At 42.9% G+C, this 23,364-nt stretch overlaps 1 protein-coding gene across 2 annotated transcripts in view; it reads left to right on the top strand.

The window, feature by feature from the left end:
* Nucleotides 1-23,364, top strand: part of NOS1AP (nitric oxide synthase 1 adaptor protein) — a 339,905-nt gene that overhangs the window by 247,651 nt on the left and 68,890 nt on the right. Inside the window, exon 4 of one of the 2 annotated variants that reach the window (XM_081491516.1) lies at nt 13,750-13,808. In XM_081491516.1, the coding sequence (XP_081347642.1) occupies nt 13,750-13,808 (59 nt within the window). Of the gene's footprint in view, nt 1-13,734; nt 13,809-23,364 lie in introns of both variants that reach the window. The other variant, XM_081491514.1, reaches the window with a different exon arrangement.

The following is a 23,364-nucleotide window of genomic DNA, read 5'->3' as shown; positions in this document are numbered from 1 at the left end:
ATTCATTATATATTGACTCTCTTTTATTTCTTCTAGTTCCTTGTTAAACATTTCTTGCATCTTCTCAATCCTTGTCTCCAGGCTATTTATCTGTAACTCCAATTTGTTTTCAAGATTTTGGATCATTTTTATTATTATTCTAAATTCTTTTTCAAGTAGATTCCCTATTTCCTCCTCTTTTGTTTGTTTTGGTGGGCATTTATCATTTTCCTTTACCTGCTGAGTATTTCTCTGCCTTTTTATCTTGTTTAGATTGCTGTGTTTGGGGTGGCCTTTCTGTTTTCTGGTAGTTTGTGGTTCCTCTTTATTGTGGAGGTTCCTCCCTGTGGGTGGGGTTGGACGATTGGCTTGTCAAGGTGTTCTGGTGGGTAGAGCTGGATTTCTTCTCTCTGGAGTGCAATGGAGTGTCCAGTAGTGAGTTTTGAGATGTCTGTGGGTTTGGTGTGACTTTGGGCAGCCTGTATACTGAAGCTCAGGGCTATGGTTCCTGTGTTGCTGGAGAATTTGCATGGTATGTCTTGCTCTGGAAGTTATTGGCTCTTGAGTGGAGCTTGGTTTCAGTGTAGATATGGAGGCTTTTGGATGATCTCTTATTAATTAATGTTCCCTGGAGTCAGGAGTTCTCTGGTGTTCTCAGGTTTTGGGCTTAAGCCTCCTGCCTCTGGTTTTCAGACTTACTCTTGCAGTAGCCTCAAGACTTCTCCATCCATACAGCACTGATAATAAAACTTCTAGGTTAATGATGGAAAGGTTCTCCACAGTGAGTTATACCCAGAGAGGTTCACCGAGTTACATGGAGAAGAGAAGAGGGAGGAGGGAGATAGAGGTGACCAGGAGGAGAAGAGGGGGACTCACACTTGGAGAGAGCAGTCTAGCCAGTAAACAATTCCCTATGTGCCCTCCACAATCTGGAACCCTCAGAGAGGTTCACAGAGTTACATAGAGAAGATAAGAGGGAGGAAGGAAATGAGGTGAACAGGAGGAGAAAGGGGGTGAATCAAGAGGAGAGAGAGAGATCCGGGCAGTACTCTGTTCCCTAAGTGTTCTCAGCTGCCCAGAACACCCCCAGAGATTTACAGAATTGGATTGAGAAGAGAAGGAGGAAGGAGGAGATAGAGGTGACCTGGGGGAGAAGAAAGAGAGTCAAAAGGGGGAGAGAGTAATCAAGCCAGTAATCACACTCCTGAGTAAAAATGGGTACTAAAGATTGGATCCTTAAATGTACAAAATTGATATCAAATACTATAAAACAAAGATTAAAAATCTAGAGTAGAGGTTAGAGTCTTAAAAAATACAATATTAAAAAAAAAACAAACCAAAATCACAAAAAGTATAAGGAATATATGTGAAGTTTGCTTTAAAAATAGGGTCTTTTTTTTTTTGCAAGGTAATAGTGGGTTATAAAAATGAAAATTAAAGGAGTAATAGAGGACTTAAAAAAAAGAAAAAAAATTTAAAAATTAAAAAAAAATGATAATAGTAAAAATATATCTAGGACTTTCTCTGGAGCTGTTGTGGGCAGTGTGGGATCAGCTCAGTTTCAGATAGATCCTTGTTCCTGCTTATACTTTTCAAGATCTATAGGCCCCTTCCAATGTAGTTGGTGTTAACTACAGGGATTTTAATCTGTTGACCTGTCACTTCCAAAGCGAGTCCCTCTGTTTATTTGGCTTCTGTTTGCAGGTCTCTTCAGTGTCTAATTTCCACCCTGACACAAAGGGGCGGAGGTGGTCTCTTTAGGTTCATTTGTTCAGTCGTGCTGTGGGGAGGGAGGAACACTGCAAACCAATATCACTGGCGTGTGTGTGGAGAACTCGCAGTGTCTCGGCCACACTGGGTTTGCCCCCGCTCACGGCATGTGTGCTTTCCCAGTCTACCCTGCTCGGGCTTCAGGTTATTCTGCTGGGGAGCAGGCCCTGAGATGCGTGCACTTCCCAGGTCTAGGCCGTTCAGGTTCTCGGGTACTCCACAAAGGCGCAGACTCGGTTGGGCCCGCAGTTTGTGCCGATCCCCAGTCGGAGCAGCTCAGGCAGCCAGGTGTTTGGCGAGCATGCTGTTGGGGCAGTGCGGCTTATCACCTCCCTGATCCCAGCCTTGGTTTCTGAGCACGCCCGGCTCTGGTGTGCCATGTGTCTCTTCTGGGGAGCTGATCTCTGGCTGAGACCCTCCCACGGATGTCAACCCTCCGGAATCTCAGGCTGTCTTTGCTTAGAAACTGGAAGCCTGTTTGCCCTCTCTGGGGCCGAGTTTGCCCCTTTCCAGCTATGGCTGGCCCCGCCTGCCCACTGCGTCTGGTGAGATTGGGCTGGTCCGCAGCCAGATAGCTCTTCTCTGTCATTGCTCAGTCTTTTGTTCTGTGCGTGGACCGGCAGTGCCTTAGATTTGGGCTTTTCGCAGGATAGTTCTCGCTCTCTCTGGCTATCCCAGTTTGGGTTGCTATCTCATGTTAGCTCCCTCAGATTGCCCTCAGGGCATTCGGGCCCAGTCCTTACCCTAAGCAATGCTGCCGGCTCCTCTCCATTCAGCCCCCTCTTGCTGGTGGCAGATGCGAGCGTCTGGGGTACTTCTCTGCTGGCAGTTGCCTTTAGGCATGTAATCTGTGGTTTTTATTTATTTATTTTTCCTCCAGGTTATGTTGCCCTCCAAGATTCGAAAACTTCCCCCAAACCGACTGGTGAGAGGGTTTCCTGGTGTTTGGAAACTTCTCCTCTTAATTTATGACTCCCTCCCCGGGACGGATCTCCGTCCCTAACTCTTTTGTCTCTCTTTTTATCTTTTATATTTTGTCCTACCTCCTTTAGAAGACAATGGGCTGCTTTTCTGGGTGCCTGATGTCCTCTGCCAGCATTCAGAAGTTGTTTTGTGGAGTTTGCTCAGGGTTCAAATGTTCTTTGGATGAATTTGTGGGGGAGAGTGTGGTCTCCCCATCCTATTCCTTCACCATCTTAGGACCACCCCCCTCAACGTGAATTTTAAAGCAAGAGAGATCCTCAGAGAAAAAATGGGCCACTGCACCCAAGCTCATGATTCAGACAGCCAGGCTGAACCCCAGCTTGGCTTTCATCCTGTGTTGTCAGATAGCTTTTCTCTGCCCTTCACGTGAGGGACGACTCATGGGTTGGTGCTCTCTCATGTACCAACTGATAAAATGGTAATTGTGATTTTTGGACATGCTCCAGGTTGCAGGATGTTTTCACACCCATTATCGTCCCATCTCCTCACCAGTCCTTCTACGAAAGTCACCTGGACATTTCACTAGGTCAGCATTCATGGCACCTAGTCCCTTCAGGGAACTCACCACACAATTTCCTCACTAAACTGCTCCCTCACCAGCGGCCAATTTGTCAGCCTTTTGGAGTCTGAAACTCAGACTTATAGGTTTTGAAATTATGGACTTCAGGATACTAACTCACACTGAGAAAGCTCAAAAGAGGCTGATGTATAAACCAGAAATCAGGTCCTTTGTTCAGTTTAAGACATTATACAGTGTTCCAGACCAGGTACTCATATTAGCCTCACAAGCACATTCTTTTGTCAGAGGCAAGTGATATGAGAAGACACGTTACTAGAGGGTTGCTCCACAAGCATGGAAATGGAGCAAGTCAGCTGATTATGTGACAGAAGTGTTTCCTGGCCTCTGGCTCCACAGTAAACCGGATGTTCAGAGTGGCCTTGTTGGGTACATGCTGCTGCTAGAATCTGTTCAGCGGACTCTCCAGGCTTTGCCTTCATGACTCTGACTTCTGTGCTTTTATGGCTGAATGTCTTGGCATCTCCCCACCTCCCCAGTGAACATACACTTCTGACTCATGTAATCTCTGTTTACTTGCAGTTAGGTTACATTTCCAGGCCTGCTGTCCTGGGGCTTATTCTGTGCCTTTCAGGTAACTTAGTTTACTTCTGAGCTGATCCGTATGGGGTGACTTTGTAGTTCTGCCCTTAGAGGACAATCTCATTCCCCATCTCACCTGTCCCTTGTGTATCATGTACCAAACATGGTGCCATGCTTATCCTGCATGTGAAGAAACAGAGGCTAGAGAATCTAAGCTTTTTGCCCAAGATGACACATCATGCAAGGACAACTGTGTGAGGCAGAGTTGCCTGGCAGAGAAGCCAGCCTCCTTCCACCGAGTAAATGAAAACCAAGCTGGAGAAGTGTCTTGAAGTCCCTGGGACCCGGTGACTCACTTTGAAACTCTATCCCCTGTAACCTCTAGTGTGGGCTCACCCTCCAGCAGCTCAGAACAGGTGGTCCAACAGGTCTTTCCTCAGCGTGATTCTTCTGATGCCAGGCCTGGGAAAGGGGAGCCCCTCCCCTCTTGTTTTCTCCACCCCCGCCCCGTGGTGCCCCTTTCAGACCGTGGTTGTGATTTGGATAATGCCTTTAATCACTGGGCTCATTTTACACTGTTTCTGACAGATGAATGCACATTAATGGCAATCAGCCTTTTTTGTCATCTTATTCCCATGTGACTGTCCTCTGGTATCTGAGTATGCTGACACCGTGTGTGTGTGTGTGTGTGTGTGTGTGTGTGTGTGTGTGTATGCTTCTGTCTGTCTCTGTTTGTAGAATAAAGAGGGGCCAAGTGTAGACATGCCAAGCTTGTCTCCAAGGAAGTGCAACAGTCAGCACATTTCAGTGATAAGGACTGGAGCTCTTGCCAGGTAGCTGTAAGTGTGGAAAGAGTCATGGCTGATATTCAGCCATAGGCACCATGTGGTATAGCCTCGCTGTGCTGGTGCTGTACTAGTCAGTAAAAATGTTGAAATAGTCCCTTCCTCCTGCTAAGAGCTCATTGCTTTTTACTAGGTCATTGTAGCACGTTGGAAGGAGCCCTCAGCTGAGAGGAGAAGACCTAGGTTCTAGTCCCAGCTCTTACCTTCCTGGCTGTGTGGTTCTAAGCAAGTAATTTTAAATGAGTTGGATTAGGCGATCACTTTAACCTTGTCAGCTCAGTTACTCTGTACCAACTCTGGAATGATGCTTTTAGGGGCTTGCGTGTGTATGTATAGGTCACCTGTGCTTCTCCATGCTCTTGAGAACCTTTTGTGCTACAAAGAAAGCAGACCCCAGAGACCAAATAGGTTTGTGTAGAAAGTTTCTGTCTCCTGAACTTCCAGGGCAGGATGGGAACCTCAGAGGTTAAGAACTTCCCCAAGCAGCCTCCAAACTGCTGCTCTCTCCATAGCCTGTCCAAGACTGTTGAATGATGGTATGGCTCCCGGCTCTGCAGGGACGTCCTCTACGGGGACTCCCTGCTCTGCAGAGCATGTTTAAGATCAGGGGCCATCTCTGTAAACTCAGCACTTACTTGGACACCTGGTGTATGTAGTGTGTTTCCAATTATTGTGGCTGTTGGCTAGTTGGGTGAGTGAATATGATTTGTGTATGAGGGTGTCATTAAATCAAGAAGAATTAAGTACTTAGCAATTGGAGCAAATGAAGTCTTATTTGCTACTCTTGGCTGTCACATTCTTCTCCCTCTTTCTCATTCCACCAGTCTTCCCATTTGAAAAAACATGGATAAGAGCCTTCCTAAGCATAGAGAGGCCTCAGTGGAAATTGCTAACTTCATTATATTATGAGCAGGACTTCTTCAGTGACTCTGATCATCAGGTGCTTTATTCTAATACAGGCAGTAGTCAAATATTGGGATCATCTCTTATTGAGATGTAAAGAAAAATGAAAACATCTTTTTGGTTATATTAATGTGCCTAAAATGCTGTTGTCTTTAACTGGCACCAACAGATAATGAATCTCAAGATCTGTTATGAATCTTAGGTTGTATTTGTGGTATAAACCCAGCTACAAAGATAATTGGCTTTGCTTTGTTGTTTCTCAATCAGTACATTATCTTCAACTCTCAGCAAGGCTGAAGTAATGATCTTTTCTGTGTATATGATAATGATTATTTATTATAGTACTGGCATCACACTGTAGCACCACTGGCTAGGGAGTGGACTTCTGAATAAGGAAGATTAGTCTTGAACTTCATCCAAAGGATTTTTCTACAAAAGGACTAAAGGGCTTCTGTTTCCTGTGGGTTTTTTTTATACACACAAATAAGTGTATTGGAACCCCCTAAAGCATTGTTTTAGAAAGGCTCTGCTGTTCTCATTAACAGATATTTATTGTGTCTAAAGGAACTGGGTAGGATACATAGGGGCATTAGATATGGACCCTTTCCAGCAAAATTAGCTGTATGCACACATAGGTCTATCATAGCTCCTATAGCATTGCATTTTAGTTATTTGTGTCTTTCTCCCATAGCTCTGAGCCATTAAGAGCAAGGACCATGTGTTCTCTCTGGTTCTATTTTATCTGTTTGGGAAGGCAGAAGACCAGTGGGAGCCATCTGATTGTTATTACACACTAAGATGATAACAAGTACATCTAACAATAATAGCTCGGAGAAGGCAATGGCACCCCACTCCAGTACTCTTGCCTGGGAAACCCCATGGACGGAGGAGCCTGGTAGGCTGCAGCCCATGAGGTCGTGAAGAGTCAGACATGACTGAGCGACTTCACTTTCACTTTTCACTTTCATGCACTGGAGGAGGAAATGGCAGCCCACCCCAATATTCTTGCCTGGAGAATCCCAAGGATGGCGGAGCCTGGTGGGCTGCCATCTATGGGGTCGCACAGAGTCGGAAACGACTGACGCAACTTAGCAGCAGCAACAATAATAGCTAACACTGAAATTTAGCCCCAGCCGTTTGCTAGGCTTTGTTTGATGCAGTGTATAGTTATTAGGTCTGCACAGCCATCCTGTGAGGTAGGTACCACTTTTAGGTTTGGTTTGCGAAAGAAGATTGAGTGACTTGCCCAAGAACTCAAGTCCCATCAGGGGTGAAGTTGGGGTTTAAACCAGTTCTGTCTTGTTCAGATCCCAAGTGGGTTCTTCCTGCCACATGTTGCTGTGTGTGAACTAATCTCCTCAGATGCCTTTAGAGAAAAACTGCTCTATAGGAGATGCCTAATTAATTAATCCAGTGTCTTTAACTTCTAACCTGTACCCTGTCACTGGGATGTCACATCGCAAGGAAACTAGTTTCCAGCTCCAAGAGTACTGTTCATTCCTATGAAAACACACAACTTAGAATTATAGAACCAGAATTTGGGAGAAAGATCTTTAGAAGTGCTCTAGTCTGATCCCCTAACAGAGGACAGGAGAACCCCAGAAACGGTCCTGAGGTCACCCAGGCAGTCACAGAGCCAGGACTAAACTGAATCCAGTCTTCTTTCTACCGTGTTTTTTGCTAGTTTTAACACAGGCTTACTCCTTGGAAGGAAGGTTATGGCCAACCTAGATAGCATATTTAAGAGAGTCCCTTGGACTGCAAGGAGATCCAATCAATTCATTCTAAAGGAGATCAATCCTGGGTGTTCATTGGAAGGACTGATGTTGAAGCCGAAACTCCAATACTTTGGCCACCTCATGCGAAGTGTTGACTCACTGGAAAAGACCCTAATGCTGGGTAGGATTGGGGGCAGGAGGAGAAGGGGACGACAGAGGATGAGATGGTTGGATGGCATCACCGACTCGATGGACATGGGTTTGTGTGGACTCTGGGAGTTGGTGATGGACAGAGAGGCCTGACGTGCTGCAGATCATGGGGTCACAAAGAGTCGGACACGACTGAGTGACTGAACTGAACTGAACACAGGCGTGTTAGGAATTTTGTGCATTGTGTGAGAGCTTATTAGTGCTTCAGTTTTGAATTGTGTTTTCTATATCTGTATGGGTTATACCTTAAGATGGGTGGTAGCTGTGTTTTCAGACTAATCCCATTCTGTCTGGAGGTGTGGGGAACTTGCCAAGCTGAGTTACTTTGGCCTTTGCAAGGTGTTTTTTTTTTTTTTTTAATTGTTTAAGAAGTCACCATTGCTTTCAAGAACATTAATAAGGGTGACAGATTTTGTGATGTGCTTCCTGATAATTTCCAGTAGGGATAGGAAATAAATGGAAGTACAGAATTTTCCTCTACTTCTGGGTTCCTAGGGAAGGCCTCCAAAGATGCCATATCCGTTTCTGGGTTCCATATCTCTGACTCTGTTTTCTGTTCTTGGCACTGTTCCAGGCAGTCTACCTCTGAACCAGATTTCACTCCCTGCCAGGAAATTTTGGAACAACAGAATGGCTGTAACTTTTCATGGAGGACTGGATATTTACACTCATTAGATAAAGGAAAGAGAAGAATCTGTAGTTAAGAATGTGCTTGCCTCATTCAGCGGTCTTATAAAAACATGCACTGCAAGCCCGTTACCCTCTCTCTCTGTTGAAAGTGAAAAGCTTCCTGACAGTGGAGAGTAAAAACCTTTGATTCCATCACTTGGAGTAGCAAAGAGATGTGGGCTCTAGAGGTAGACAAGTTGGGCTTTAATTGCCACTGACCTAGATAACCTTGCAGGGAAGTAAGTTACCTTCCTGAGCCTCATTGTTTGTCTTGAAAGTTGAGATCAATTTTGATAGTATAAGGGAAGCAGCATATAAAGTTCTTAAGTGGAAGAAAATACTTTTCTTCTGTATCAACTTGGAAATTTCTGGTAAAAATGAAAAAATGAAGCAGCTAAATATGACTTTCCTGTATCTTTCCTTTTTTACTTTCTCACTTTGTGTTATTTTAGGTCCTCCAACAATTAAATGCCAAGACAGGATTAAATGCCTGTGGGAGAAAGTGGGGAGGCAAGGTTGGCATAGCTGTCAGGTTTCAATGTGGGTCTGACGCCAAGTGAAGGAGAGTGGAAGGAAGAAAGGAAGACAGGTTGGGTGAAAGTCTCTTAGGCTCCAGTGTGATCCAAGGAAGGTTTGGCAGGACCACCAGGGAGTTCTGATTGTCTGTCAGGGGGATCCCTGTGTCTCTGAGGATGGGCCTGCTCAGAATCCCTGCACACTGGTCATTGTCTGGGAGTAGGACCCTGCGTGCACGTAATGATGGATTTCGAATGCAGCACCTGGGGGCCCTGGGTTACTTAAACTTCCTGTAATTGGAGGTCTGTGGGGCACATTTGTGTGGCAGAATCTTCCTTTCTCTAGAAAATTTTTATTAGCCAGAATGTGAAGCAGAACCTTCCTTCAAGTTAAGCTGCTCTATCTCATGACTTTTTAATTACCTTGGAGTGTGGAATACATTTTTTAAAAAGAAGAAAAAAGTAGGGAAGGGGAGACTGCTGGGGTGGGGAAAGGCGAAGAGAGGGATGGGCTAATAAACTAATTCAGAGTTCTCTTAAAAGGCTCAGCAGTGCCACAACTGTCCTTTGTAGGTACAGAGGGGACAAAGAGTAAGAGAAAGGAATTATACCCAAATTCTGAATGTGTGGCAAAATGCTGGACAGCTGCCCCTAGGGTATCAGTATGCTCCACTAGGTATGCCCTGCCCACTCACATTTTATCCCTTTATATTTATGGAACTAGTGAGGAGGTAGATCTTGTCCCCCAGGCCTTGCCTGTTGGCCTCAGTGATGTCACTGCTTGCGCTCCCAGTTGGTACCAGTAAGGCCCTTCAGAGCCTGGACTTCAGGTTGAAGGAGCCTGAAGACCAGCCTCTCTCAGTCCTGCTGGTCCTCCCGGGACTGTTTGCAGGGTGCTTTTTTCTTCAGAAGTACGCAGAAGTGCCACAGGCTTTAGAGAAGCGTCCCCTGCCTCTCCTCTTCCCTCCTCTACCTCCTTTTCCACTCCCATTTGAACTTGAAATGTCTTCATTTCCTGGCATATTTTGGAGACCACAGATCATTGAGGACAGAGAGTAGCAAAACTGAAAATTTCCTCCCAAAGCTACCAAAACTCAAAGCCCTTAATTCCAAGCATTAAAAAAGAAGTGGTTTCAGGTATAATTTGGAGCTCTGAGTGTTCTGAGGACAGTTAAACTGAATTTGGCTCTAGTTATTATTCAATAATACATCTCTCTTCCACAGTTGAAGCCAAATTTGATTTATAATCCCATAAAGGTAGGTCATTAGCTTTTCTTTCTCTCTTTAAAAACATTTTTTTCCTTAGAAGACTATTAGAAAAGTGAGGGAGAAGGGTGATCTCTGTGTGTGTGTGTGTGTGTGTGTGTTTTCTCTATAATGTTTGGAAAATGGAGGAGATGTTTAAAACAAGTTCAGAGCAAAGAGAAGAATGAAGTCATTTTTAAGACATGCAGAACCTACCTCTTATTTAAGCTATTCAGATAATACATTGAGTCTGAATTGTACCAGAGCACCCTTGCTGGTCAAAGACTCAGGAGAACTTGAGTCTAGTCTTGAGTGGCTATAAACTATGGGGACACCTTGCTCAAGAAACTGCACTGCTCTGGGTCTTATTTGAAAGATGATGGAATAGGAAGGATATACGATGTGTGCGGAGGAGTAGAGAGCCTTTAGGTCTCAAAGTGTTGGAACATCATCCAGACATTGAGGAGACTGGGTTAAAATGCTCCAACCATATTTGCCTCAGGTTCTTTGAATAACTGAAACTTTGTTGAGTCCTGTCTACCCTCCAAACCCTTTGAGTTATTTTGATAATTTCTTTATCCCATCATAGATTGAATGGATTCATGCAGGGATTACTGTAGTTGTTCAGTCGCTCAGTCGTGGCTGACTCTTTGCGACCTCATGAAACTGCAGTACGCCAGGCTTCCCTGTCCTTCACCATCTCCTGGAGCTTGCTCAAACTCATGTTCACTGAGTTGGTGATGACATCCAACCATCTCATCCTCTGTGGTCCCCTTCTCAAGGATTACTACAAGTAATGCAAGGATTATTACAAGACCTTTAAAGGGAAATATAATGGGATTTTTATGACTTACGTGGATTTTAATGGAATTTTCAGAAAAAGAAAATTAGTAAGTGAAAAGATGTTTGTTTATTTTTTGGCCAGGATTTTCTATATGGATACTCATATCACTTTAAAAAGGAAAGTATTTTCTGCCTGCTGTGGCCGCTTCTGATATTCCTCAATAAAATAACGTAAGGTTCCCTGGGAGTCTGGAGTCCTGAGAGTCCTTCTCTTCAGATCTTCCAGAGAAAGAAAAATATTTATTTTGTATTATTTGCCTCATTATTCTTTCCTTTTGATGAAAGTATTAGTTGCATTCCTTTAGACTTGCAAGGAAGAATCTTGCCCAGATCACCTTCAGCAGAGGCTTATACCAGGCTGGGAGGAAATGTGGGCTGGCACACGATGCTTCCTTTTCCTCAGGGGTTCAGTCCTGAGAAGAAAGATATACACCTGGTCACAGAACCCACGTACCATTACTGGGGGCTCCGTCTAGGCTCCACCTAGGACCTGATAGTCTCCAAGGAGAGGATTTGACTGGGTGGAACTGGGTCTTCTCAGGCTTCCCAGGTGGCATTAATGGTAAAGGCACCAATGCAGGAGATGCAAGAGACGCAGGTTTGATCTCTGGGTTGGGAAGATTCCCCTGGAGGAGGGCATGGCAACCCACTCCAGTATTCTGGCCTGGAGAATCCTTTGACAGAGGAGCCTGGCGGGCTGCAGTCCATAGCGTAGTAGAGAGTCGGAAACAACTGAAGAGACTTAGCATGCACACATGAGTCTTCTCGTCATGGAGCTCAAGCACTGGGCAAGTCTGGCCAGCCCTTCTGTGACACTTGACCTTGCTCATGTGCAGGCAGGTGCTGATTCTGAGCCCCGTCAATCATGGCTGGTTAGCAGGGACAGTTCATCAGTTGCATACAGTGTAAGCCAAGTCACCCACACTCAGAAAGAACCCTCTTTGAGGTTACTTTGCTCTGAGAGGGGCAATGGGTGTGACAGCTTCTCAGACCTTTATGGGCTTTTTGGTGCATTGAGTTATTAACTCTTCTATTAACTTTGAAAAATTACAACAGAGTAGCAAGGACTCTAATGAGCAGACTTTCCTGATAGTGAGAACACTGAAGCTGGATTCCCTCAGGAGCAGAGCAACTTCACTTGTTAGCCCTCCCAGTGTTCAGTTCACAGTGGCTGTTTATTGAGTAACACTAGGAATGGGTCCTGGCCAGGGACAGTGTAATGGGATCCCCATCAGCTAGCTGTCTTTCGAATGTCAAGAGACCCTCCTGTGCCAAGCCCAAGACTTCAGAGGAAGTATGCTGAGATTCTCCTATTAGGGATTTCAATTTATACCTCTTCTTTGGTGTTGAAGAATGGCTGTCAACCCTAGGGTCACATCACAATCACCTGAAATGTTTGTTAAAGCTAAAGATTACGGGCCTCACACAAGCTTACACCCATCATTGTATGAATGACTCCAAAGAGTTGGAGCCCTGGCATCTGGAGTTTTGTGAAAACATACAAACCAGACTTCCACTTTTCAGATGGGTGCATTTTTCTCTAGTCTTCCTGCTAAAGTACAGCTGAAAACCCTGACCATTATCTGTAAAACAAACATAAGATTCTGAAAGGTGGAGAAAAGGCAACCTGGCTGGGGACAGAAGGAGGTAGAGTTGTGAGTTCCCTGAGGTTAGTTTTCATCTCGTATATCCCAGACTCAGAGTCAAAGAAGCCTGCCACCCAGATATGACACTGGGAACAGACACAGAGCCCCAACAAAGCCTACTTTCTCTCCAGCCAAAGGAGGAGGGGAGGGGAGGCATAGCAAGGCAGAAAACTTCCAGCCAGAAAAGACAGAAAAACTCCCCCCACCCCAAGCCAGCAAAGACTGTGAATGGGCAGCCTAGACTCTCCCCTTGCCAGGAGTAACAAGGGACGCCAGACTCCCCAGCTGAGAAGAGTGTGGGACTTTCAACCCTGCGAGCTGGTAATGAACCCCACTCCCTGTGTTCTCTGCCATGGAGAGCTAAGAGTGTTCCTCCCAGGTGTCCTGAACAGCACTGCCCCTGTCACAAAGGCCAGTGAAGGTGGAGCAGAATTCTCTGTCCCTGCACCTGCAGGTGCGCCTGAGGGCTTGAGGTGGCTGCTTCCCTCAACGTGTTGGGGTGCCACTGACTTCATCAAGCATCTGGGGTTCCAGTATTGCCCTAGAATCCTCTCCCCCCTACCATACTCTATCCCCATTCCTGTCATCTTCCCCAACTGCTTAGGGGTCCATCTCCTTTGTATTCACAGTAGGTTAGGTTCACAGCCAGGTGAATATTCCTATTTTCAGTTCAGTTCAGTTCAGTCGCTCAGTCGTGTCTGACTCTTTGCGGCCCCGTGAACCGCAGCACGCCGGGCCTCCCTGTCCATCACCAACTCCCTGAGTCCACCCAAACCCATGTCCATCGAGTCGGTGATGCCATCCAGCCATCTCATCCTCTGTCATCCCCTTCTCCTATATCCTATTTTGGGTGACTATAAATGTACTAATTAGCTTGCCAGGCTTGCGTTCAGCCTTTTCCTCTGCTCCTTAAGGGAGGGAGGCTGGGGCCCACATTTCACATGAATTTGATGGCATCATTCAGTCTCTGTAACAGCTCCTCTCTTTTGTTCTCCCTGCTTCTCCTGCTCCACTGGAATGATGTATGATCTTTTTTCCCGGTTACTTCTCCACAAAAGTATGATTTATACTGTGGTCCCCTGAGACCCTTTGGCTCCTGCCTACTCTCTGCACTCTCCTCAAGTGCTTGACGAAGACACATCAGACCAGATACTTGACATTTTCCACTTGTCCATTTGGAGCAATCCATTCCAGGCCTCTTAGAGGGAACAAGGCCAGGAACAAATGCATGTGTTTGCATAAGCATTAGTAGCTCAGTGTGTGCCCTGGTTTTGTAGCTGAGGACAAGCCTAACTTATTCATTTACAGCTTCTTTTATTGCAGAAAAAGGAGTGGACGTGGGATGAGAGCAAGATGCTGGTGATGCAGGACCCTATCTACAGGTAAGAGCCCAGTCTCCAGGGTCCACCGGTCATCTCTTGGAGCCATCTGTCGGGGTGGTAGGTCCAGACAAATAAAAATGAATTTCTCCTTCCCCCTCCTGAGACCTGTTGTTTCTGTAGATGTAAGTACAAGAAGCAAATCTGCCATATCTTTTAGAGAGGAAAATTCTTCTCATAATTGCGCTAAGGAAACTATGAAGGGTTTCTGCTTGATGTTTAATCCAACTCTTTTAGTTGTAACTTGAGACCTTTTCATTTTGTATCAGTTACATTTTAACTGAAATTTCATGATTGTGTGTATGTTGATCAAAATGAGAAAAGTGGGTTTTTCCATTCCCTATGCTGATAATTTCCCACAGTTAATCTGTTCTGCCTTTCTGCCCCTTCACAAACTGAGCATGGATAAGGGGGTTTTGTTCACTTGGGGCAGCAGAAAGTCACAAATAGAATCCATAGAAATTGCTTTCCTGATGAGACCGGTATTCCTGTGGAGATTAGATGACTGCCATCCATGTGTACCCTGGGCAGAGGAGAACCTGATGGTGATACACACACAAAGCCAGGGCCCTCCTGGGACCCACACAGGCTCTTGATTCACGTGTGTCATTGTTCTGTCCTGGATCTCTGCTGAGCAAGCCCTATCCCCCTCTTTCTCCTTCCTGTTTTTTTCCACTGGGGAAAGGGTATTAGCTATTCCTTTGGGATTTGGGGGTTCTAGATTTAAGTTTTGATTTTATCTCCTTTCAAATTACTTGCCTTGGTTGACAAAGTGAATTAAGGTTGGAACTCACCTGAGAAGTCAGCATTTATGGTGGCCTTGCCATCTAGATTAAAGAGTAGATAACTGTGAAATGGAGTTTCCATTCATTCAAACAAATAGACACATTTAGAATACTTATCCTGGGTACCGTGCTAGGTAATTTAGTAGTTGACTAAAATAAGTCCCTTGTTCTCAGGAAGTTTTAGTGAAGTAGGGAAATGGAATACTGAACAGATCATTGTAGTACAAGACAGTGTGTCTGACAAAATGAATTTCAGTCTCTGTGTTTCTTTTGTACTTGTGTTTGTTGAAATAATTGTTATGTGTTACTGCCACTTAAAAATGTATCTTTTACCACTAGACTGTGAGGCTCTTATCAGTGAAGAGCTGTGTTCAACTCACTTTTGTATTTCTAGCACCAAGCCTGTGTCGGTTCTCTATGAGGCATTTAGTAAATGTGTGATGGGTAGATGGATAAATGTATTGAATTAATAATCCAAAAATTGACTTAAGTGTTATGGTGATTCACAGGAGAGAATGATCACTTTCTACTTAAGTGATAAGGAAAGACTTCAAGAAACAAGTTGCATGAGAATGGGGCTTGAAGGATGTGAATGGACAAACCTTGTCATTTGCACCTTGTGAAAGGAAGAGTTTCTTGGTTTTTTTGCTTTTACTTTTTACAGTGGCATTATATACATATAAAAGTGACCTCTGTGTGGGTGCTGGTCATGAACTTTAATCTTGCCTTTTCCTGGTTTGAGAGAAGAAAGTTTCCCCAAAGTTTCATATCCCAAATAAGCTGTTGTTTTTATTTATTTTTATAGCAGCTTTATTGAGGTATAATTTACATACAAGTATTGAGCATATTTAACATGAATAATTGGGTAAATTCTGACATATTACATTTGACTTCTAGAACTGTCACCTCAGCCAAGATACTAAGCATATGTCTCCCCCCAAAGTTTCCTTGTGCCATGCTGTATTCTTTCCCTCTCATCCCTCCCTGCCCCATCTCCCTTCCTCCTTCCCCAAAAGTCCCCAGACAGCTACTCATCTCCCTTCTGTTATTGGAGATGAGTTTGTATTTTCTTGAGTTTTGTATAAATAGAATAACAAGTATATAATACACAGTAGTACAGTATACCCCTACTTTTTCTTTGTCTGGCTTCTTTCATTTAGCGTAATTATTTTAAGATGAATTCCTTGCCACTACATATATCAGTAGCTTATCTCTTTTTATTACCAAGTTGTTTCCCATTGTATGGGCTTCCCAGGTGGCACTAGTGGTAAACAATCCACCTGCCAACGCAGGAGACGCAAGAGATGCAGGTTTGATTCCTGGGTCGAGAAGATCTCCCAGAGTAGGAAATGGTAACCCACTCCAGCATCTTTGCCTAAAAAATTCCACGGACAGAGGAGCCTGGCTGGCTGCAGTCCATGAGGCCGCAAAGAGTCGGATACAACTGAGCACACTGAGCGCTTCCCATTGTATAGCACAGTTTACTTAGCCATTCACATTTAATGAGCATTTTGGTGATCTCCAGTTTTTGAGTGTTACCATGAAAACTTCTACAACTGTTGATATACAGTCTTTCTATAGATATATGTTTTTATTTTTCTTGGGCGCATACCCAGGAGTAGAAGGATTATTTGTTAGGTGTATGCTGAGCTTCTTTTGAAAGTGAATTTTAAGTGGTTATCTCTGTTTGGTGACTCTCAGAGTGACTTTTAATGTGTGTCTCTTTATTTTTTGGCTTCGCCATTCTTTATTTTTATTTATTTACCAGCTGTGTTGCGGGGGCATGCAGGATCTTAGTTGCTGCCGCTAAGTCGCTTCAGTTGTGTCCGACTCTGTGCGACCCCATAGACAGCAGCCCACCAAGCTCCTCCATCCCTGGGCTTCTCCAGGCAAGAACACTGGAGTGGGTTACCATTTCCTTCTCCAGGATCTTAGTTCCCCTACCAGAAATAGAACCTGCGCCCCCCGCAGTGGAAGCATAGAGTCATAACCACTGCACTGCCAGAGAAGTCCCTGTTGAACGTTTTATGAAACCGCCAAGCTTTTTTCTAAAGCGACTGTACCACTAGTTCCTTCATGTCTCTGCCAGCATCTAGTATCCTCAGTCTTTTTAGCCCTGCATATTGGCATAATGTAGTATCTCATTGTGGTTTTAATTTGCATTTTCCTAGTGAGTAACTGTGTTGAGCATCTTTTCATCACATGTGCCATTTGTATATCTTTTGTGAAGTATCTGTTCCAGTCTTTTAGCCCATTTTTAATTTAGGTGTTTTGCTTTGTTTTTGAATTTTGAGGGTTCCTGATAAATTTTGGATACGTGTCCTTTATCAGATATATGATTTGCAAATATTTTATTCAAGTCTGGGTTGTCTTTATGTCAGTAGTGTCTTTTGAAGAAGTTCATATTATATCCTTTGTGCTTTTGGTGTCATACATATCTAAAAAATCTTTGCTAACTCAAGGTCACAAAGATTTTCTTCTGTGTTCTCTTCTGGAAGTGTTATAATTTTAGACTTTATATTTAGGTATATGATCTATTTTGAATCAACTTTTATATGATGTGAGGAATATAGCAAAAGTAATTTGGGGGCAGTTTTGTTTTGGTTTTGCTCTGCAAATGAATGTCCAGTTGTTCCAGGCTCATTTGTTGAAAAGATTGTTCTTTCTCCACTGAAGTACCTTTGTTGAAAATCAGTTATCCATATCTGTGTGGTTTATTTCAGAACTCTTTATTCTGTTCCATTTATCTAACTGTCTGTCTTGATACCAGTACCACAGTGTCTTGATTGCTGTAGCTTAACAATCATTGAAATCAGATAGTCTTGGTCTTCCAACTTTGTTCTTTTTTAAAGATTTCTTCCCAATTAGTATTTGTATGATATATCTTTTTCCATTCATTTTTTAAAAATAAATGTATTTATTTTAGTTGGGGGCTAATTACTTTACAATATTGTAGTGGTTTTTGCCATACATTTTTTAAGAAGAAAAATGGGTTTTGATGGGCAATAGAAATCTTAAAGTGAATTTTTCTTTGGCCAACCCCCACCTTAAAAAAAAAGCAAAACCCTCCATACAGCAGACTTTCTGGTTGTAGATGTCTTGTGGATATCTTCCTGATGTATCAAGATTTAGCAGCCTGTGTTTATGAACAGAAGAATGAAGTTTTCTTAATGCTATTCCAGTTTCCTAGTTACTTCTCTCCCCTCCTGTGTTTTTTTCCCTCATGTATTAAATTGTGTTTTAGTCTCTGTACATGTGTGTATATATCTATGTGCTGTGGGTAGATGAAAGAGGACTTTTTTCTAAACTGTGTGTGACCCCTTTTGTCATCAATAAGAACATTTATTATCATGATGATATATAGTAACATTTACAAATGAGCTTTTTCTTGGGTATAATTATTTTCCTGCCCTTAAGGAACCACTCTAGTTGGATTCAGTAGCACTGTTGAGGAATACATAATTGCTATGCTTTTGATTACCGCAACATTCATGTTAGGGAAACTCCTTTATGGTAAAAACGTCCTCTTCCTAGTTAAAAGAAATGACTTTGCAGTAATGAAAAGTAATAATGAAGTAATGAAGTTTTTGTTTTTTATTAAGTCAAAGTTTCAGTTTAAATCTTTCGCATCCCTCACATAGAATAATAGAATCATTTTTAAAATTGTGATGAAGTATATATGTATGTGTATATATATGTGTGAGTGTGTATATATAAACATAAAATTTGCCATTCTGTCCACTTTTAAGTGTACAAACGAGTGGCCTTCATTACATTGACTGTTTTGTGCAATCAGCATCGCTATCTGCTTCCAAGATGTTTTCATAACTCTAAACTTTGCACCCATTATGTACAAACTCCCTAATCCCTCTCCTTGAACCCCATGTAACTTTTACAGTCATGAGCTTTAAGAGGTTAAAGTACTGTGGTGAACATCTGGTTCATTTCCCCTCCATTACAGGATGCCTCTGTTTCTCTAAAGTATTTGCTATTATGGCATTCTTCATTCAGTGAAGGCAAATGTCTTTGTTTATGTAATTTTTGTCCATTTATCCTAGCTCTCTTCTCTGGGGCCACACATATATTGATCTTATTTCCCTAAAGTTTCTGAAGCCATTCTTCATTATATTTTTTCTAGACTTCCTAATTTTAAAATATCCTATTTCTTCATAAAATCTGTTAGAATTTAGTATAATGTTCCAGATGCTGTCTTAGTGTAAATTTAGAGACACAGTTTTATCCTCATGATGTAGAGTTTTGCATTTGTTTTTTAAGAATTAGATCATAATATGTTTTATTCATGTGTTAAACAAACTGTGCTAAGTCGTACATTGTGGTGGATTTAATTGTTCAGAATCCTCAGGATATTCACAGTCAATGCTTTCAATTAAGATTTTTTTTTACCCATTCTTTATTTCTACAGTTTTCTGCTTTATTTTTTAGCCTAAGTACATAACTTTACATACACTATTGTTAAATTAGATGCATTTCATTTGAACCTATTATTCAGAACTTTTGGATACTTGTGAATCCCGGAAGCAGATAACTATGACTGTTATGGCATGAGGGATTTGTTATAGAATTTAGGGTCAGGAAGATCCCCTGGAGAAGGAAATGGCAACCTACTCCACTGTTCTTGCCTGGAGAATCCATGGACAGAGGAGACTTGCGGGCTACAGTCCTTAGGGTCTCAAAGAGTTAGACATGACTGAGTGACTAACATTTTAGACCTACACAATAATGGCAGGAGCCAGGAAGTAAAAGGTCCAAAAAAGACTAAGGAGGAGTCCTGAGCCAGTCCTGGTGTGGGTTAGAAGTCAGAGCATGCAGGATGCTAGGTGATTTCGTGTGCTAGAGTGGAATCATGAAGGGGACAGGTGCAGATGTCTGTGGGAGGCTGTTGACCCTTGATGGCTGCTGCCTTTGAGTTTGCAGTTGCAGCTTCTGATGGCAGTCCTAGGTTCACTGTGGTTCTGCAGGGCTGATAGTTATGAAGGAGAGCCAGATACGGGGCACAGAAGAGTGAGGGCAAATTACAGGTCACTAGTACCTCCATGTTCATCCTTTCCTGCCTCTAATGAATTAGTGACCTTCAGAGCATTATTGCTACTTCATCTCAGCCTCCTAAATCCCCACAAATTTCTGTTGTGAGCAGTCCTCAACTGTGGTTCTACAGGGAAGGGAATGCTGAGATACATAGTTGTAGCTTAGCTGAACTGACCCAGTATAAACCATCACAGCAGGTTCTAGTAACAGGTTAACTGTCCCTCTTCATTTTCTGTTAAGTGAAATTTTAATATTTTCATCCAAGTCACTGATGAGACTGTTGAATAAAATGGGGAAGCCTGGAAAATGAAGATTTCATGTTTTTATTTTTCCTCTATTTTCACTTCTTTAGTTACTATGCTTATTTTACCTTTTCTTATTTAAAGGGCATGCTCATTAAAAAAAAAAAGCTTAAAAATAGCACTGGAGTGGCTGTACCATTATGGAAGTCACTGTGCTTTTGAATCTCAGTTTTCCCTGCCTTGATGTCTTCTGTCTTTTTAGATTTATTGGGCACTGACAGAATTTACATATTTGATTTAAAAAGTCTCTAGGACATTTATGTTCATCATATTAGGGATCAGATTGTCAAACAAATAAAAATCTTTTTTGTTTTAAACCAGAGGAAGTAAATTAATCAAACTTGAAGTTTTCGGGAGCCAGACTGGAAGTCATTCTCCAGTTTTGAGTATAAAGGATCAAGCCAGGTATATTGCCCACCCCCAGAGAGTTTCTAGTCATTCCCCAGAAATGGCATTAATTAACACCCAAGCAGTTGGTGAGATGATTAGAAGTTAGAGGAAGTGCATTCTAGTTTTGACCCTCCACATGGAGCTATGCTTTGATTTTGAGCAAGTCAGATAAATTATTCAAGGCTAACTGGGGAAAGAAGGAAAGACTGCGTGGAGAGCTGATGTGTGTTGCTGGTTGTTGTGCAAGGCACTGAGGAAAGCAGCGGTTTGTCAGTCTGAGTCTAACTGGGAGACAGGTCTCACACAGTGTTTTAAATAGGAGAAGGATTATGAAGAATTACTAAGCTATAACAAAACAGGACCTTCAAGATGTAAAGAGCAATTCTAAGAGTCCTGTAGGGCTGAAAGAGAGTATAAAAAGGAGGACCAATTTGGGGAGAAGACCCCTCTCCAAAACTGGTGCTCACATTTCATGGTGGAGGGTGTGATGTAGCATCTGAATGGCAGAGATCCCACGGGGTTGCCTCCGCCAGAGCTTGTCCCAAGTTGCTGGGAAAATAGGAAGCAGTCCTCAGGGGCCAGGTGCATGAGAAGTGCAGCCGGTAGGTGGGCACACAGAGGGAGTAGGGGTGTCACTGTGGATGAGGGGCTTGGCATGCTCAGGCCCTTCGTGGGTAGGTGGGACTCCCCCAGGCGCACTGGGAACCTGAGCTCACCAAAGAGCAATTCTGGGCTTGTGGCTGGGACACACCACCAGCAAGAGAAGAAGCCCGTTCCTCCTGCAGTGTCCTTCCATTATACAGAGAAATTCAAACAGCCTGCTCAGTGTAAAGGAGTGAATACATAAAGGAATTCTGCCCATTATCACAGAGCATGTATTGAAAGGGCGAGAAATTGATAACTGGTACAAGCAGTGAACAAAACGTAGTTCCTACCTTTACATCTACAGTCAGATGAGATTTGATGTATGTTTTCCTCAGTCTTAACAGCTATGAGTGGTAGAATCTGTCATTCCCATTCTTAAGATGAAGATATTGAGCTTCAGAGATGTTAGAAGTTTTCCATGATCACATAATTAGTAAATGATCAGAGAACTGCCTGTCTCCTGAGCTTTTGTCCTTCGTGTTTTGCTGCTCCACTCAGTATTGTACACCTCTCAAAACAAGCACATTCATTTAGTTGCCTTCTTAGTTTTGTTGTTATCATTTCCAGCTCATATATCACAATTCAGGACACTTTGGAGGGTGCCAAAAAACTAGATTTTATGGTGAATGAAATGTATTCTCTCTTGGGGATTGATAAACCTGTTCTCTGATACTTGGGGATTTCTTGGGAAATCAAGCACCCCATGTAACATGTTTAACTTAGTGAACAATCAAGAGTTTAAATGATCATGCCAGACATGATTAAGGACAGATGAATATCCTCAGATTCAGGAAGCATATCAAATTACAAGCAAGGTAAAGAAAAATTCTTTTTTTTTTAAATAAGGAATTGATTCTTAAACTCTATTGTCTCATAGTAATGAAACAACAGAATGTGGAAGATAACTACCTTAAAACAATCTGGAGGAGAAAAAAATATTGCCTACAAAGGAACATAATTAGGCTGACAGCAAAAATGGAAGACAAAAGATAGTGAATTATCTTCTAGTACATGGAGAGTCAAGTACTGAAGCTTAGAGAAGTGCTTCTTTAATACTTTCTTATTAGAGTAAGTATACTTACGACAGCAAAGTAGAAAAAAATCCAGGCAACATTTCAGAAGGCTTGAAGATGAATGAAAAGGGTATCCATTCTGAAAGGAGAGTAAAGACAGAAGACAAGCTGGTGTTTGAGATGAAGTTTGTAGTGAGTTCTGCAGGAGCATTTTCATTACAGAGGTTGGGGCAGAATCTGCCAGTGAAAGAAAGGAGAACCATGGTACGATGAATTGGTGCTTAGCTGTGAGATCAAACGAATAACTACATTTTTAAGGGAGGAGATAGTAACACCTTTATAAAGGGAGAAGGAAAGGATCCCCTGAGGATTTAAGATAGAGAGTTTTTTAAGCGTTATTTTTAAAAGGAATTAGTTACTATCCTAGTTTAAGATATATAGATACATAATTAGGAGAGAAGATAGACTATATAGTGATTGATTACTCTGTTGCTCTGTGGAGCTGAAAAGCTCTCTCAGAATTCTTACAGATGGCTCTCCAAAATCCATGTTGACGCTCCAAGATCAGATAGAGACCTCCCAGATACAGGCAGTTCTGTTTAATGAGCTCCTTTCTTTCACACCTTCACACAACCAAGTCCTGAACTCAGACCCTGGCCTGTGTTCACTTCGCTCCATTGTCACTGGGTTATGGAGGGGTGCTGACATATGAAGGGTCCTGAAGGATGAGGGAGCAATGAGCAGACCTGGAGCCGGTTCTTTGCTTTTGTTACATACCTGTCTCTTGTGTCCTTCCTCATTTGTGATTTACAAGGGACAAGGGTGACTGTGTGCATCTTCCCATATTATTTTTTCTAAGGATGAGTGTTCTCTCCTTTAGCCTCCCACTGTGTGAGTTTCTTGAGGGGCCTCTGCTAAACTGGGAAAACTGATAACCAGGAATCTAGAAGCAGCCCAGCCTATCAATCTGTACCTAACTTCTTTTGTATCATTTCTGGGCCAGCCCATCTGAAGGCTCTGCGTGTCCATCATTCTGTCATGAGTGATGTTTCATGTAGAGTTGATGTTTTTATTCCCCCCAGCTCCAGAACCTTTCACAGACAGTGTCTTTTTATACATATGCATGAGTAGGAATTACTCATCCAATTTTATGCATGGAGAAGCTTATGACCTAAGAAGGGGAAGGAAAATCACTCATTCTGTCCGGCTTCGTTTAGTTCCCCAGGGCTGCTCTGCACTCCATTTTGAGTCCCTGGTAGAAATTCCACTCGCTGAGGTACCAAAGCCTTTCACTCCCTGTCAGTTCTGTTGGTGCATCCTCACTCTCCTTAGGTGACAGCCATCTTCTCTGAGGTTCCTCAGATCTTCTCCTTTTCTT

The sequence above is a fragment of the Giraffa tippelskirchi genome, chromosome 5 (genome assembly GCF_054371585.1).
Source record: "Giraffa tippelskirchi isolate mGirTip1 chromosome 5, T2T-mGirTip1v1.2.pri, whole genome shotgun sequence".
NCBI classification, from domain to species: Eukaryota; Metazoa; Chordata; class Mammalia; order Artiodactyla; family Giraffidae; genus Giraffa; species Giraffa tippelskirchi.
The sequence above is the reverse complement of the archived record's forward strand: the minus strand, read 5'-3'. Positions and strand labels throughout refer to the sequence as shown.